The 18388-nt window shown below is 37.6% G+C and overlaps 1 protein-coding gene and 1 pseudogene across 3 annotated transcripts in view; both read right to left on the bottom strand.

Annotated features, from left to right (window-relative positions):
* PLA2G4A (phospholipase A2 group IVA) overlaps positions 1-18388 on the bottom strand; it is a 152127-nt gene that overhangs the window by 14591 nt on the left and 119148 nt on the right. For all 3 annotated transcript variants that reach the window (XM_032393091.1, XM_032393092.1, XM_032393093.1), the window contains 2 exons: positions 16218-16460; positions 5820-6004 (listed from right to left, as the gene is read on the bottom strand). In XM_032393091.1, the coding sequence (XP_032248982.1) occupies positions 5820-6004; positions 16218-16460 (428 nt within the window). The remainder of the gene's footprint in view (positions 1-5819; positions 6005-16217; positions 16461-18388) is intronic.
* LOC116624846 lies at positions 12187-14065 on the bottom strand (annotated as a pseudogene).

Below are 18388 nucleotides of genomic sequence, written 5' to 3'. Positions count from 1 at the left end.
AATCTTAAAAAAATTATTGAAGCAAGTAATAGAAGATACAATGGATAGAAACTATAATTTAGAATTCAGTATTTTGTGGGTATGGTCATCATCACTTCCAATAAAAAGCATGCTGGTATTAGGTTCCATGAGCTTTATAATGCAACAGGTGTGAAAATAATTTTGCATATTTAATAATGTGTAGAATTTACATAGCACTTTATAGTTCTCGTTAGTTCTTCACTAAGATGTTACTATGCCTTCACAAAAATATGTAGAGAACTTAATGTTGGGTATATCTACTCATCACAAGGCATCTGATCCTTAATGACCAATACAGGTGTAGTGGGTTCAATGGGGACCCTCCAAAAGATAAGTCCATGCTCTTACCTCCCCCCCCCCAAGCCCCAGGACATATGAATGTGACCTTATTTGGAAGAGGGGCTTTTGCAAATGTGATTAAGCTAAGCATCTAAAAATGAGGTCGTCATGGTTATCTGAGTGGGCCATATAATCCAATGACAAATATCCTCATAAGAAGACACACACACAGAAGAGAGGGCATATGGAGCTGGAGGCTCACACTGGAGTTATGTAGCCATAAGCCAAGGAAAGCCTGGAGCTGCCAGAAGCTGGAAAAGGCAAGGACAAATTCTTCTGTAGAGCCTTTGCAGGGAGTGTGGCCCAGAGGAAACCTTGATTTCAATTTCTGGCCTCCAGAACTGTGAGAGAATACATTTCTGTTTGTTTTAATCCACTCCATTTGTGGTAATTTGTGATGGCAGCCCTTGGAAACTAATGTTTGAGGTAAATCTGTAAATGCTACATTTAGCAACAGGCAGTTCTCTTTATCAGCCGTAGTGGATCAATGCCCGGAAAGCTAACACTTGGACCGTTCGGCCACGATGGTGCGGCAACCCAAAATACAAGTCAGAAGTAAATCATATTGAAGAGGCTCTAATACAAGGATCATGCCATAATGTTAACAAATAAATCAGGTTGGTGTGGGAAAATACAATTATTTTTCTGGTGTGTGTGTGTGTGTGTGTGTGTGTGTGTATGTGAGAGAGAGAGAGAGAGAGTTTGATGGATTTTGGCCTTGAGTGAAAAACAGAAAGATGAAGTCAGTTTAGATACATTACTTCCGTCATTTGTGAAGACTGGCTCATCTCCAATTTTCCTTCCTTCCCTCCTCCTCTTTGCCTTCCCTCATTACCTCCTTCTCTCCTTTTCTCCTTCCTTCTTTCCTTTTATTTTTAAGAAAATGAACCCACTGTTCTGGTTTCTGCTCATTAAGCATTTAAAAGGGCACTGAAAAACTGAGTTAGATTTTATGTCCAATATATGGCAACATAATACAAAATAACATTATTTAGGGCATAATAACTCTAATTCAGTACTCTCCATAAAATTTAGTAAGGCCCCCCCCCCAAAAAAAAATCTCTAGTGGTAAACTCTGAATTCTCCTATACTCCTTGCTTGCGCCTCACCAGAGCCAAAGCTTTCTTAAAAATGTTTTTTTTTTTTTCTAAAATCACAGTCTGTTTGTTTTGCAGACTTGAATAGGAAGACCCTGGCTTATTTTCATGACCAACATTAAAGACGCATGCTATTAGAATTCTCCTTGGATGGACCCTAATGGTGAAATAAATTTGCATGGCATATATCTAAGCTATTAAAGGGTTAACAAAAAGAAACTTGACAAAATGAAGCATAGAGCTGCTTTTCTTAAATCAATTAAGAATATTATTTAGAATCATGAGGCTCTTTATATCTGGACTACTATTAGGGTACATGCCTACAAATCTAAAAAAAACCCAAAAAACAACAAAAAGACCCAAAAAAACCCCTCCAGTATTACTCCCAGTGACATCGTCAGTTTCCAAGGTCAGTTTGCGGCTATCAAAAGCCGTGATATCTATCATTCATATCTCCCCGACAAAAATCTGAGACTTAACTACTCTTATGAAATGTTTATATCAATAATTGTGAAATAAAGTTTATGGTTTTAATTTTTGGCTCAGCATTTTTGCTCTGCTCTTTTATTACAAATGGCATTCATATTTCAGTCTCAAAAACAGAAAATTATTCACTACTTAATCGACTTAATAAAATCCTGTTATTACACGGGAGCTTTTCCCCTCCTCTCAAAAAACTTCACGTAGATTCCTTATCAATTTTTAAACCTTACTATATTATATCTAAAATAAGTATCCTAAAAACAATAAAAAATAAAATAAGTGTCCTACTTCAGCATTAATAGTGTAGTATTTTTATCAATTTAAAAATTATATTTGGGGGCACCTGGGTGAATCAGTCAGTTAAGTGACTGAGAAAGTCGGTTAAGTTAAGAGAGAAAGTGACAAGATAGCAATAATCTGAAAGTTGAAAATAGAGCATTCTTAAAAAGTTCTTGCATATTCACATACAGAGATACTATGCTGTGTTTATAATTATGTTTAAAAAATATTTAACGTCATGGGAAAATGCTCACAGTATAATTTTAAGTAGAAAGAAGCAGAATGCAAAGCAATATGATCCTGGTGTATACACACACACACACACACACACACAAAGACTAAAGGAAAACAGTAAAATATCAGCAATTGTTTATGAATAACAGAAATGATATATATTCCAAATTTCTAAATTTTTTTTTACAATAAGTATATATTCTTCTTGACTAGAAATAATGAATCAAAGTCCATTTAAAAACTACAACAAAGTACAATGGTTCTTTTTAGAGGTACAGAGTGATATCCTCAAACCTTCCCAATATTAACTCATGAGGTAGTAGAGCTGTGATTCATATATAGAATGATGGCTTTGACATTTTACACTCCCATTGGTGAAATGAATAATACAGTTTCTTCCACCTCCAGAACTAGCTTCGAAGCTATCATCTTAGAGTCATCCATTGGAACCTCCCCACTGCTGCTCACGGTCATCAAATCCAGCTCTTGGCTTTCTCAGTCACCCGTCCTGTACGGTACTTCATTATCCTATGCTTCGATTATAGTAAACCCCTCTTTTTTAAAAAAAATTAATTTTTTTTAAATGCGGGGCTTGAACTCACAACCCGAGATCAGAACCTGAGCTGAGATCAAGAGTCAGACGCTTAACTGACTGAGCCACCCAGGTGTCCTGTAGTAAATCTCTCTTAATTTTCATCTTTTGCTCTTCAAGTCATCCTACTTTCCACTGTGGGATTAATCATCCTAAAATTCCAATTTCATGAAGTCGTTTGTCAGCTGCAAACTCTTCACTGATTCTCTATTTCCCAACATGCAGCCCTAAAGCCCTCCTACTGGGAGCTTAATATTTATCACTTCTAGTCAGATCGCTCCATCTCCTCAGAAGTGCTCACTGCCATCCCTGTGCCATTTTCATCCTGTTCTATTTATTTCCCTGCTCATCTACTCCAGGACACACCTATCTATTCTTATATGGATCTCCCATAACACACATGCTTATACAAAGTCAAATTACTATTTAACAATAAGTTGCTCATTTTCCTTCCAGGTTGACTCTTGTGTATAAAAGTCTTTCCCCCAAGAAAGCTAAAATGTTTTGGAGATCAAGAACCATGGTTTATCATTAACTGCGGGACACAGCACACAGCACAGAAAAAAATACATGTAAAAGGTGTTCAAAGGAGGCAGCTAGTAAAGGGGAAAGATCATTAGATTGTCCTTCTGGAGCCTTGAAATCTGGTCCAGCGTGACCACTTCTTAACCAGCATTTTTCCAGCCAGGTCCTGGGGCTATGTTCTGTTCACCCATTATCTTATTTAATTTGTTGATATGATGAAATTGCTCATCTCACCAACCCTTGTTTCCTTGTTAGAATACCAGTAACTGCCTCAAAAAAAAAAAAAAAAAAAATCAAACGTGAAAGCAATTTTAAAAAATGAGACTTTATATATATTAAAGAGCTGTTACAATAGCCACTATCAGTCTTGAGAGCAGCTTAATCACAGTATAAGGGGAAGGAAAGCAGATGTCAGAGAACCCGGGTTATAACTGACTTCCTGGTTGACCTGGTTATCACTGACTCTTCCTCGCTGACCTGAGTTATCACTGGCCCTTCATGGTTGACCTGGGTTATCACTGACTCTTCCTGGTTGGGAGATCATGGACTGTGTCACTTAACCTCTATGAATTTCCGTGTCTTAATTGATGAAATGGGTATAATAACTCCATCACTCTCATAGCATTTCATTCATTCACTCACAAAAAATGACCTACTCACACTTTGGCCAGCACTTACAATACAATTAGAACCAAATGATTAAAACAAAACATACATTCAAAATAGTGTTCTAGTTCCCAAGGAGTTCCAGACAGTGGAAGATATATATATATATATATACAGACAATAGACCATGAAAATTGCCATATTTAGAAGAATCTACTAAGTCCTTTGTACTGACACTCAATCTGTGGAGGTCAAGAAAGATAACATTTGAGATGTGTCTAAAGAAAGTTTGAGGTTTCCAGGTGGAGGGAACAGTAACATTCATGGTCTCACTTGGGTGAGGCCACAGTGCTGCTAAGCAATGTATGCTGCCTGTTAGAATTTCTTCTCATTTCTTCAGAGGCAGGCTTTTATTCTCGCTAGGTTCCTGGCTCCACCACCTCTACCCTCTCACTCTCAAAAGATAACACTGAATTATAATTTCTACAAAAGTGAGAAGTCATCAGGTGAATACTTTCTTAACTTCCCTCTCCGTGCCTAACAGTGACCTTCCATCACAGCCATCAGATTCCCCCTGCCCTCTTGCCCCAATATCAACATTTATAAATTACTCTCCACCTATATTTTTATATCTCCTTTGCACTCTTCACCCCTGTAGCCTTCCGAGGGCTGTGACCCTATCATATATGCCATCTCTCCATTCTCCAATAACATATTCATTAATGACTCCCAGCCATCAGCATTTAAACACATTCGAGTCTCTTCTGTTAACAACCCACCTCTCCTATACACAGTTTTCCTGTTCCCCACCTCTTGCAGATACAGTGCATCTCCTTCTTCCCTGGACAGTCTACAGGATTATCTCCATTTTCCTATCTTCCACCCTTCCTTCAAAACATTGCAGTATGATTTCTGCCCTCATGATGTTATTGAAACTGCCTTTGGGGTGCCTGGGTGGCTCAGTTGGTTAAGCGACTGCCTTTGGCTCAGGTCATGATCCTGGAGTCCCAGGATCGAGTCCCACATCGGGCTCCCTGCTCAACGGGGAGTCTGCTCCTGCTTCTCCTTCTGACCCTCCCCCCTCTCATGCTCTCTCTCTCTTTCATTCTCTCTCTCTCTAATAAATAAAATCTTAAAAAAAAAAAAAAAGAAAAAAGAAACTGCCTTTGTCCAGTTCACCGAAGACTTCCTTGTTAAATATCTTCAACTGATTTTCACAACACTGTATACTTCCTTGATTTTCATTATTTTCCCCTGATAATTGCTGTTGTACCTTCAAAATAGTATTTCATGTCCTCTCTCCAAGTATAACTCCCCATGCATGGTTTTAATTATCTTTAACTTGCTAACATCCAAATCTCAGCGTAATTTCCTTGAACTTCAGATAGGTCGCATAATTCTTGTTCTGCTTAAGATTGTAAACTTTAATGGGGTCCTCTTTTTCTTTTTTTCTCCTTTTCTTTTTATAAGTTTCTTTAAGAAGGGGAGTGATTGAATCACATCTGTGTTTTTAAAATATGACTCATAGTAATGTAGAAAAATAGGCTCAAGGGATAAGAAATTGGAGGGAAGAGGACTAAGATATCTACAAGGCATGCAAAAGAACATGCTAGATCATGGGATGCTATATAAATTCTCCTTACCTTGAACGGAGGACTAGAGTCACATGGTCTTGCAGAAAAGTCAAAGGAGATAATGAGATCAACTCCCCTCTGAGGTCTCAGGATCAAGGGGTATGGCAGGTTAAATGTGAGGCCACTGTCCACGACGTGAATCTTTTTACTTTTGACATCCAGAGGCTCATATATTTGCTCAAATTCATCAGGATCTTTAAAAAGGAAAGAAACAAAAGAATGAATTAAGTGACCACTTAACATTATTTAGAACATAAACATATTTTTAATGTCAATTTGTGAATACAATTTCATATGGTTAGGCCCTCAGGGGAGTCAAACAGAACTGGACACGGGTCCTACTTTAGCAACTGTAAATGAATTATTTTCTTTAACTCAGAGTTTCCACTTTCAGGGTTAAAGGTCAAATAAGGGTGCTGTGAGGACTAAGTGGGACAATGCATGGAAAGTACTTAGCTCAGGCCCTGGCATTAACTCTAAGCTGCGATCATGATTCCTTTAACAGTATTACCTCACTTTACCTAGGTCTTTACTGGCTTAAAAGCATGTCCTCAGACATTATCTTGTTTTAAGTCATGACAGACAGACATGTGAGGTAGACGATCTCTGTAAGTGAAGGATGAAATAAATTCATCTCTACAGTGACAGAACTGGGGAGTGGCGGAGTCTGAATGGATCCCACACTGCATCTCCCAAGGTGACTGGAGTCCAGGGAAATCACCCAGTCAACACATTCAGCAGACATGTATTGTCTGCTACTATTTGGGCTCTATTCTACGTGCTGAACAAGATGCAAACTCTGCTCTAACAGAATTCATAGCAATGATAGAAAATTTACATTTTAAAAATCTATCAATTTTTAAATTGATAAAAATACTACACTATTAATGCTGAAGTAGGACACTTATTTTATTTTTTATTGTTTTTAGGATACTTATTTTAGATATAATATAGTAAGGTTTAAAAATTGATAAGGAATCTACGTGAAGTTTTTTGAGAGGAGGGGAAAAGCTCCCGTGTAATAACAGGATTTTATTAAGTCGATTAAGTAGTGAATAATTTTCTGTTTTTGAGACTGAAATATGAATGCCATTTGTAATAAAAGAGCAGAGCAAAAATGCTGAGCCAAAAATTAAAACCATAAACTTTATTTCACAATTATTGATATAAACATTTCATAATACTGACAAATCAGTAAACAGATAGTTCAGGCAGTATTAAATGCACTGTAGAAAATGATAGAGGGTCATATCCCATAATAGGGAGTAACTTCAGTTGGATAATCAGGAGAGACCTCTGAGAAGACGACCTTAAGCTGAGACCAGATTAATAATACAGAATGGGCCAACCAAAGATTTGGGGGGATATTTTTTCCAGGGAAAGAACCAGAGCAAAGGCCCTGAGGCAGAATCAGACTTATACCAAGTCTTAGGAACAGCAAGAAGCCCAGTGTGGCTACAGTATTGGAGGAGAGTAGAATGAGGTGACAAGGGGATCTGAAAGAAAGCAGGGTCTAGAAGTCATTTGTTTTAATAGAAAATGGTAACATGCTTCTCTTCACGTTTATGTGTGGTGCTCCTCATTCACTTCCCACGAAACAGAGGTGTGATCAGAATTGAAGTGATTTGAGCTGAATGAAATGACATGCAATTGTTTTGGTCTGTCTCCTTGTCCTCACGTGTTCCGTTAAGAAGAAGGCTGGAAAGTTCAAGAACAGAGTGAAGATGTTCATACTAGACATGCATTATGATCTCTGAGAAAGCTAGTAACTTCCATTTGGCAAGCCTTTTCATAGAGGCAGTAATAAAAACTAGAGGGTCAGACTAACCTGTGTTTATAGAACCCCCCCCCCATACATGGTGGTTAATATGTATTATCCAGGAAAACGTTCAGCACATGGTGGGAATCCACTGCATGTTCATTTCCTCCATATATTTCTAAATAAGAATGATACTGACTATAATCCTCTCATAGTGAATTTTATCATTATGTTTTAAGAGCAAGGGATCCCAAAGAAAGGCAAATCTTTTAAATTCTTCCTGTCCCATTAATCCCACAATTCTCCTCATCATTAAAATCTGAAAAGTAGTGGGCGCCTGGGTGGCTCAGTTGGTTAAGCGACTGCCTTCGGCTCAGGTCATGATCCTGGAGTCCCGGGATCGAGTCCCACATCGGGCTCCCTGCTCAGCAGGGAGTCTGCTTCTCCCTCTGACCCTCCTCCCTCTCATGCTCTCTGTCTCTCATTCTCTCTCTCGCAAATAAATAAAATCTTAAAAAAAAATAAAAAATAAAAAAATAAAATAAAATCTGAAAAGTAGCAATGAAACAATTATTAGCACCACGCTCTAACCAACTGAGCTAACCGGCCACTTAGCAATGAAACAATTAGGCTTGACATTTATTCAATGTGAATCCAAAACAGTTCTAAATTAGATTTGGGCTTAATTACTTAAGAAAATGTTATTATCTTTTACGTTTCTACAGTTAACAGGGAATCATGTGGTTTTTTTCTCTCCTGTTCATTAAAATTTCTCATCCCTAGAATACTGAATAACAAGTGAATGCTACAAACATATACTAGTGTTTAGGCATGAAGAGGAAAAGAGTTTACAGTTGAGGTGATTTGTATTGTCCAGAACTGGTGAATGAGAAAAGGTGTGAATGAATGGTCTTAAACAAAAAAACAAATATGCTAAAAAAAAAAAAGCTATGGGGGAATGGTTTAGACAAGAATAAGGTCGTATGATTGAATACATGACTGAACGAAAAGGTAGGCCAAGTTAAAAAAAAAAAAAAAGTCTTGCTATATCTGAGGTGAATGCGTAGGCCAACAAGGACAGAAAAATCATTCGGTAAATAATTATCTCCAGGTTAATTCTCCTTTCTTTTTTTATCAACTATGTGTGGATTGTAGTGACAAAGTACTTTGCTACCAGCCAAGATTGTAAATTTCTATCACAGAAACTTGAACCTCAGAATTATAACATTGAAAAATATATATATTCTCAAACACGATTTTAATATTTTCCTCTGAAATATTTGTTTAAAAACTACATATGTAAAAAAATTAAAAAAATAAATGACTACATATGTAAATTTTTTAAAGGTGAACAATTGTGGGTCTTTGTCTTCTATTAGTTTTTAAATATTTGACTAAGAAGCTGGGTACTTTTATTTCTCCTAAAAGCAGCTTCATGTATTTTGAGTGTCTCTCATGTATTAGAAATTTTATATATGAGATTTATCATTCTTCTAAGACTCTTACAAAAGAGGTATGATTAGTGTCATATGAAAGATAAGGACGCTAAGACCCAAGAGGTCCAGTTTCACACAGTGACAGTCAGGATTCCAAGCCTGGCCCAGGTCTAAGCCAACTGCATCCTGTGTCCCATGGTTGCTTCAGTAAGTGGTGGGGCCATAGAACTGAAAAGGTTTAAAAATGGCTAACTTAAAAAGCAGCAATTACAATAGAGAGAGGCTAACTACGCATGCAGCTGTCAATCATCAAAACCACATTAATATGTGTCTTTAATCACAAGTCAACACAAACGTCTTAAAAACACATTAGTGGCAATATTTTTTACAATGCAGTGATTTCTCCTCATATTATAAAGTATAATGACAGTTCACAAATAGTTTTCTTTGGCTTCCTACACTTAGTGCTTTTTTTTGAATTTTAGCTAAAAGATTCACCGAAGCAGACCATTTCTCTCATATTGTTTGATATGCTCCTTCTCGTCATGAAACTGGTAGTCTCCTTTTTTCCTCTTTTATATCCAAGATAACATCTGAGAGACAAATCATGACGTGACCAATTCCCAGCTCTGGCATATAGCTAAACACCATGGTTCCACCCTTCCAAAGAAACTGACGGGAAGTAGTGTTTCTTAATTGTGTTGCAAACAACATAGTTTTGCAAGATATTAACAGATGTTCTACACACAAAATAAGAGTTTCATGATCAAATAGGTTTGAGAAATAGAAGATCAACAGCTTAAAGTAATGGCCAGTTATATTGTGTGTTTCCTATTCTCCTTACTATGCCTTGGGCTAACTGCCCTTTTTAATGAGGATGCTACTTAAAAAAAAAAAAAAAATGCTACTTAATCTTCACAGGAAGTCTGTAAGATAGGTACCACTATTATTTCTATTTTGTAAGTAAACTTGGAGTAAGTAGTGAGGATTGTTGCAACCTTGCTGTCCTACGGTTCCAGGTTCCATCGGGATCAGGGGTGTTGGTTTTTAGTTTGGCTCTATTTTTCTATCATTGCTAACCGACGTTTATGCTAAGTAACTGCTCAAGACTGTCCTGCTAATAAATGGCCCAGCCAGGATTCAAATGTAAGCCAGGCTGCTTTTTCAAGTACTATCTTGAGGCACCTTGAGTAGGGCTGCTTAAATTCATTAGAGTATCCCAAATCATTGTGAAGAGGGGGATGGAGTTAGTTTTTCCAAATTTATTTGAACTTGAACCCGATTTATTGTATAACATCTACTAGAATGTCCGAGAGAGTTTGATAAATCCCACTATGGGAGAATATCCTCCCACAGTTTAAAGCATACATGGTTTCTAAACCTGTAAATGAGTTAATCAGGTTCTTTGTTAGGTATGGAAACATGCTGTGTTTTATAATTATGTACCATCTCCTTAAAGCAGTTCAGCTATGAATATTTGCAATGGTCATTTTTTTTTTAAAGATTTTATTTATTTATTTGACAGAGAGAGAGAGCGAGAGAGTGAGCGAGCGAGCACAAGCAGGGGCAGAGGCAGAGGGAGAACAGGCTCCCGCTGAGCAAGGAGCCTGATGAGGGGCTCGATCCCAGGACCCTGGGATCACAACTTGAGCCGAAGGCAGACACTTAACCGACTGAGCCAGCCAGGCACCCCTGCAATGGTCATTTTATAAATACCTCACACAGATTCAATTTATGATGTACAAAAATGTTTGGGTGTTTGTGTATTGAACTCTGGCCTAAATTAACGCATGCCTTGATTTTTTATTCCAGATGGTATGTGTCACAGTAAGTAACATAAACACAAAAGTAAACAGGAAAGTCACATAAATAATGGACAGCTTCTCTGAAATTAGTTTCTACAGGTATACAACTATTTTGAAGTAAGCAAGTGAGAGGAATTCCCTCATCTTATTATTTCTCTTATTTTCAGAAGATTGTCTACAAGGTGAAGTAATAGGTACAAAATATTTTTCTCATCTTAGGTTGAGAGATTAGTCTAAGATACTCAATTTTAATCTGTACAAACAAAATCATAGGGTAAACTAAAATGTAAGATTTTCCTACACTAAAATGTAAGATTTTCCTAATACAATATTTAGATAAGGTAAAAATCTCTATTTCCTTTTTGCGTGGGGGGAGTAAAAAAATGAGCAAAATAACCTTAATGTTTTAATTAAATTATGGTATTTTTGACTGTATAATAAGTAGGGTTTTTTTAAAAAAGATTATTTATTTTCTAGTGAAAGAGCTACATTTTAATTACTGAAGACGGTACAAATTGATGTAACTCTCATACAAAAAAATTTGGAAATATGTCAGGCCATGAAAATGTATATACCTTTTGACCCAGTAAATCCCACTACTGGGAATTTATACAAAGAAAATCAAAAACAAAAGAAAGAAGGAAAAAAGTCTCTGTATATAAATATGTTGCAGGAATAAGCAACAAATTGGAAACAAACTAGATGTCCAATAAGGGGAATGGGGAAGTAAATTATACAAAATACAGAATAGAGGTTTTAAAGTTGACAATTAGACTTTATAGCGGCATTTTTAAAAAAAGGCAAGTTACAACACTGTATTTCTGCAATGATTAAAAATTTAGAGAAATGATGCATTTGGAAAAAGATGAAGTGGACATAGAGTTGTTCACAGTAATAACATTAGATGTGAATTCTCTCACACTTTATGTCATGTTTTCATATATATCAACAAATATATTCATATTATCAGATGCATAAACCTTAAATTAAAATAATTTGAGACAGATGTCCAAAAAAAGTGCTTTATGAAAAAGAAGATGTTGGGAAAGTTTCTTATTCTGTGATTCCTTTTGTCCTTTTAAGCACACTACTTAGTTAACAAGAGATGAGTGGTTAAGTTTGTCAAGAATTTCTAGTCAACCAAATGCCCCATGTGCCCAAGTATCTCCATGCCAGACAAAGCCCAGGAAAGAACAATAATGCTTTTGGCCCAGGCTGAGCAGTTACTCTCTCCTATATACTAAGTAGTCATCCACAGAATAGTAAAAAATATATATTATATATATTAGGTGCTAGAGCCTAATACAAGACAAGAATTCAATCTAAAAACTTCTAGAAAGATAATTAAAATAGTTCTAGTTTTAATTGTGTTATTCACAAAACTGATGACACTGGAATATTTTCCTCATGTGAAACAACAATCAGTATCAAATGTTATGCCTAACACGAAGAACTAATGTTTAATCATTTTTATATCATTATTTGTAAGTGCTCCTATGTTTCAAAACTAATTAAATTTGCCTTCAGCATTTTGTAGCAGAGTTTGGGAACCAGCTCCTTTAGAATGCTCTAACAGCTTGACGGCCCTGTCAAAGTTTTCAGTAGTTCTAAGCAGAGTCTCTAATCTTCTCTTCATTTTCTTCTGATCTTCAAGAGCACAGCCAATTACTATGGACTGAAACTTCTGGTCAACAGGCCAGATGGCACCTCGGATGAACATGCACCATACAGTGACATCAGGTGACACTCGGCATTTCCCAAATCATCCAGAAACTTACTGAGGACCTCATCAATAATCCTGGTGGCATGCTTTAGGGATTCTTGCTGCTGGGGGTTTCTAATTGTTTCTACTGAAACTTCAACGGTGAGGGTTCGTCCCATCAAACGGTTTGCCGTCAGATTTAATTCTTCTCTTTCTCCGTTGCTGATCTGCCTCATGTCCTGGCTATTTTGGATGCTGTGGATCATTTCCAGGAGGCTTTCTTTCTCTTGCTCAACGGCAGTTGCTGCTTCTCTCAAAGCTTCCACCCTGAGCTCCAGCTGGTCCAGGCTCTCCAGCAGGTGGCTGGAGCGGTGGGCCATGGAGGAGGAGCGGCAGAAGCACCCCTCGTTGGCTTTCGCGTTGATCTTCACCTTAAGTCATCTGAGCCTCCAAGGCGGAGCGGCCAAGAGGTCACCGGCCTCTCCGGCAGCGGTGAGTGGAGAGTCCGGCGGTCGCCGTCACCGCGCGGGGCGCCCGCCTCCCTCTGACGCCCGTGGGGGGTGGCCTATTTATTTATTTGAGAGAGAGAGAGAGAGAGAGAGAGAGAGTACGAGCGGGGGGATGGGGCAGAAGGAGAGGGACAGACGCAGATTCCCCACTGATCGCGGAACCTGATGTGGGGCTTGACCCCACGACCCTTAGATTATGACCTGGCTCAAGCGACTGAACCACCCGGGTGCCCCTGTATAATAAATAGAAGTTTTAAGAAGACTTTATGAACCAAGATGATTACATTTTATGATAAATCTTTTAACTTTTAGCTCCACACACGTGGTTAGTCTAAAACTTGGAAATAATCAGGAGATAGACAGGGTCTACCTTAGTAAGGACCTGTCTGAGAGAGCACTAATCGATTTAGTAAATCCAGTCTAAGATGCAGTCATTTTTAACAATGTTAGCCTGTAAATTATAAATGTGAATGGACTCATCACTGACTTGAGTAGATTCTTGACTAAAATCTATATGCCATACATATTTTTTTTCAACTGGGTAAATACAGAGCAAGTGAAACAGAATTTTTAGGAGATACAACATTAAGAAATAAAATTGAAGGTTCCTCACAAAGAGCATTAATTGAAAACAATTTTAGGTTAACACATTCCAAAATAGGTCAACAAAAGAATGTTTAGTCGCTGTAATACCATATTTTGAGACGATTAAATTTTCTACTTCCTCCTTGGACTTTATGAGAACTGTCCATGAGTCTTCTTTCAAAGGGCACCCAATAAAGAAAGGAGTCAGATCAGGTGACATACAACTATATTCTCCAAGCATCACAAGTGAGGACTGTGTCCTAACTGATCCACAGTTCTATCAGAATCGGGGTTGCTGGGTGTCAGTTTTACTCTACTTTTCTATTGTTCTTAACTGAATTATATAAATCCTTCCATGAATCAAAACTTCAAGGAAAAGTCAAAAACTGATTTCAATTTTTATGAGGGCAAGGATCACATGTGTCTTGTGGACGACTGGATCCCTCATACCAAACGCATTGCAAGTGCTCCGTAAATACTGTGTGAATGCACGAGTAAACGAAAGAAGGAAAATGAAAATGGAGAACAATTTGAAAACAGGTGAAAATAATGAAAGACACATTTCTTAAGGTTGCCAAATTTATCTACTAAAAATACAAGATGCTGTTAAATTTGAATTTAGGACACACAACAAATAATATTTTAGTACAAGTAGGTCCCAAATGTTGCAAGGGCCACACTTACACTACATATATACACACATATATATGGTTTGGAATTCAAATTTAAGTAGGCCTGCTGTATTTGATCTAGCAACCGGAACACCTCTGAATCTACATAAAATATTGCAAAACCACCAGGGAGTTTTTAAAATGAGGAGTGCAGGATGCATCCTGTGCAAACCACAGGAGCTATTTTGGGTAATTCTATCAAAGTCCTAACATTAAACAGATGTAATATAGTACACAGAAAGGAAACTTCCATTTGACATCAGCAAAACAATGACTAACAAAAACAAGGGCTGTGGGGAAGGGAGTCTTGCAGAAAGGAAAAGCTTCTGAGCAACATTGAGGTCTGTGACCCCATTCTAGCTGAGAAACTGTAGGCAATGAGAATGACTTTCTTTGATCTCTCTTTTCTTTAGAGTAAAATAACTATAAAGATTCTTTCTCGTTCTAAATGACCTTTGAGACTAAGTTTTTTTTTTAGCAGCCGTCATCATTCATCCATAAAATCTAAGTTTCTAAGGACGACACATTTAATGGGTATTATAATGGCAATCAGTATAATCAAGTGCCACAAGACAAACGAGGTCACTGATTAATGGCCAAGGTTTTTTTTTTTTTTTAAATTTTGGATGAATTTTAAAATAGTTACTGACTCTATCACAAACAGACTTTTACCATTGTTAATATGAAAGGGTATAGATTGCAGGTATATAATCATACCATACCTTACATCCTAGACTTTGATGCCATAAACATAATGCGAAGTATAGTGAGTTTCTACACCTCTTGTTTAAACAACAGGGGAAAACTTTGCTTTTGCAATTTCCTTTCAGCTCAAGCAACAAATGGAAACAGCACTAGCAGAAATACCACCAAACCTAAAACTATGTCCTAATTTTCACAAATATTTTATAGGCATGATGCTTAACCAAAGAGCAGAAGAAAGGGTTTTGGAAAAATCCCACTTACGTTTCTAAAGCATCCTGTTGATACCCTTCAGCAGAAATAAATGAGAAATGACATCTGGGCAGTTAACAGAAAAATGATGGTATGACGAAGTAGAAAGATTTTAGATGACAGGATCATTGTAAGAAAGATTATTATGTATTGATTAGTCACGAAGGCAAATTTAACTTTTAATTTAAAACATGCATGGAACTGAAAAATAGAGGGAATTACTCCTCAGTATTTGACAAAGTAACAAAAACCACAGTGAGTGGGTTCTTACCAGCTGGCCTTAAGAAAGTTACCTAACCTTTCTGAGAACCGGAGGGACAGGCCCAGGAACCTCATGGACACTGAGCCCGGTGAAGTCAACCCCCCTCAGAACCTTAGGTTGTAGGGACTCCCATGCTACGGCACACAGTTGGGCTAAACATCCCATTGACCAGAATCCCATTCGTGCCTGTTCTGCTGAGACCTGCCCTTTGCCAAGGAAAAACACCCACACGAGATTCAAAGGAGGAAATGAGACACAGGCTATATTTCTGCCATTTCCACTGCCAAGCATGGTTGTGGGGGCATCTGTGGGGGTGATTCTGAAGTGTTTTTGGAATCATTCCTGGTAGCTCAACCTGGAGCGTGCTCTTCCAAGCCTTGGAACGACTTTGTAAACACCTAATTCTCTACCTTAAACCCCTCTCAGTTAAACAAGGGAGACATTTCTTGTTTTCTGAGTGAACCTTGTCCAATACAGAGAGGATCTAAGGTTCCTCCTCAGTGTTTCAGTGAAAATTTTCTATGCTGACATAACTATGCCATTTCCTGTCCAACGAATGTTTTTCTTCCAAAAAACCAGTAATTTGAAGTAATTTTGAATTAAACGGATGTTTCTGTAATTGAATATAAAGGGATAGGTATTGACAATGATCAAAAGGCTTCTCCCTAGAAAGGGATAAAGATCTCCTGAATTAGCGTCCATGGATTATGTTCTGTGTGCGTACCTGCTACAGCTGCATCCAGTTCATCTTCATCCAACGATTCCTGCGTCATAAAGTCTTTCAGAGGAGACATTGGATAGGATGTATTGAGATTCAAGCCCAACATGAAGTTGTGCACCTTCCCAGCACGTCCTTCTCTGGTATTGAATAAAGTTGAATCACTCACCAAAGCCATTATCATACGATGGACCCAACTTGCTTGATTATCATTGTGATATTCGCTTTGAGCATCTTCATTTTCAGTGCCTAAGGAAAAAGAACTAGAATATTATATAGATTCCCAAGTCCATTAAAAAAAAAAAAACAAAAAAAAACTTTGGATAAATACCTAGTAGTGCAATTCCTGGATTGTAGGGTAGCTCTATTTTCAACTTTTTGAGGAACCTCCCTACTGTTTTCCAGAGTGGTTGCACCAGCTTGCATTCCCACCAACAGTGTAGGAGGGTTCCCCTTTCTCTGCATGCTCGCCAACATCTATCATTTCCTGACTTGTTAATTTTAGCCATTCTGACTGGTGTGATGTGGTATCTCATTGTGGTTTTGATTTGGATTTCCCTGATGCTGAGTGATGTTGAGCATTTTCTTCATGTGTCTGTTAGCCATTTGAAGGGGCACAGACACCCCAATGTTTATAGCAGCAATGTCCACAATAGCCAAACTATGGAAAAAGCCCAGATGTCCACTGACAGATGAATGGATTAAGAAGATGTGGTATATATATGGAATGGAATATTACTCAGCCATCAAAAAGAAAGAAATCTTGCCATTTGCAACGGCATGGATGGAACTAGAGCGTATTATGCTAAGTGAAATAAGTCAGTCAGAGAAAGACAAATACCATATGATTTCACTCATATGTGGAATTTTAGAAACAAAAAGATAAACATAGGGGAAGGGAAGGAAAAATAAGATAAGAACAGAGAGGGAGGCAAACCATAAGAGACTCTTAACTATAGGAAACAAACTAAGGGTTGCTGGAGGGGAGGTGGGGAGGGGTTGGGGTAACTGGGTGATGGGCATTAAGGAGGGCACGTGATGTAATGAGCACTGGGTGTTATATGCAACTGATGAATCACTAAATTCTACCCCTGAAACTAATAATACACTATATGTTAACTAAATTGAATTCAAATAAACATTTAAAAAAATCTTTGGCAATTGAATGTTGAGATTAATAGTGAAGCTCTATTGTTTTGGTTCAACAAACATTTATTTGTCTAAATTAATATAGTGAATATTTCAATCATTTTTGTTCTTAAGTTGTTCTTAATTTACTCTAAACCTATAGTCAGTCTACAGGTTGTGTTCTTGATGTGTTACTTGGTCTATTCTTACATTTCCAGGCAAACTTCTACTTTCCCCTTTCTGTCCTTCTCTAGTCCTTTTCTTCCTTTTCTCGGACTACACACAACACACACACACAGGGAAATTCCACAGTAGCTAATCCTCTCCTCTCCATTACTAAGTTTCCTTCCCTATCCTGCTTAGTAAACATCCAGAAATCACGCAAACTAAGAGAGACAACTGAAGGATTCAACACACATATTTGCTGCTCAGTAAACACTCTACGAACACTCATTTCATCCTTGCTTATAAAGTTGGGAATTTAAAACCATGTAATTTAAACACATGCTCTAACATGTCTTAAAATTCAGCAATCTTCCAAAAGAAGCAGTTTTAAATGACTTTTTCCTTGAAACCCGTGCACACATCACCACTGCTGGGAAGCCACATCGTGTAGTTGTTTAGAACATTGGCTTCAGAATCAGACTGTCTGGATTTCAACCTTCTCTCCTCTGCTTACTAATTAGTTAACTCTTCTCAGTCTTCCTCTCCTCATCAGGACACCTCGCAAGACCAGTGTGAAGATTAACTGAGAGAGTCCATTCATGTACATCTCTTAGAAAAATGCCTGGCCTATCATAAATTCATTACAAACACTAGTTCACAGTAGAGACAGTGGTGGCAGTGACAGCTGCATCATCATTATCATCAGTATTACTCACTCATAATTCAAGTCGAAGAACACTGTGTGGTAGAGTATAATTCCACCTGCCTGCATCCCTCTGTTCAGATTTCTGGGAACTCTATATAAATAGACATGCATCTACAAAACTGTACGTGTGTGTATTTGAGAAAAAAGAAAGTCTATGTTCAAACTTCATAATTTCTAA

This window comes from Phoca vitulina, unplaced genomic scaffold (genome assembly GCF_004348235.1).
Source record: "Phoca vitulina isolate PV1807 unplaced genomic scaffold, GSC_HSeal_1.0 scaffold71, whole genome shotgun sequence".
Classification (NCBI taxonomy): Eukaryota; Metazoa; Chordata; class Mammalia; order Carnivora; family Phocidae; genus Phoca; species Phoca vitulina.
Note: the sequence above shows the minus strand (reverse complement) of the source record. Positions and strands in the feature narration are given on the sequence as shown.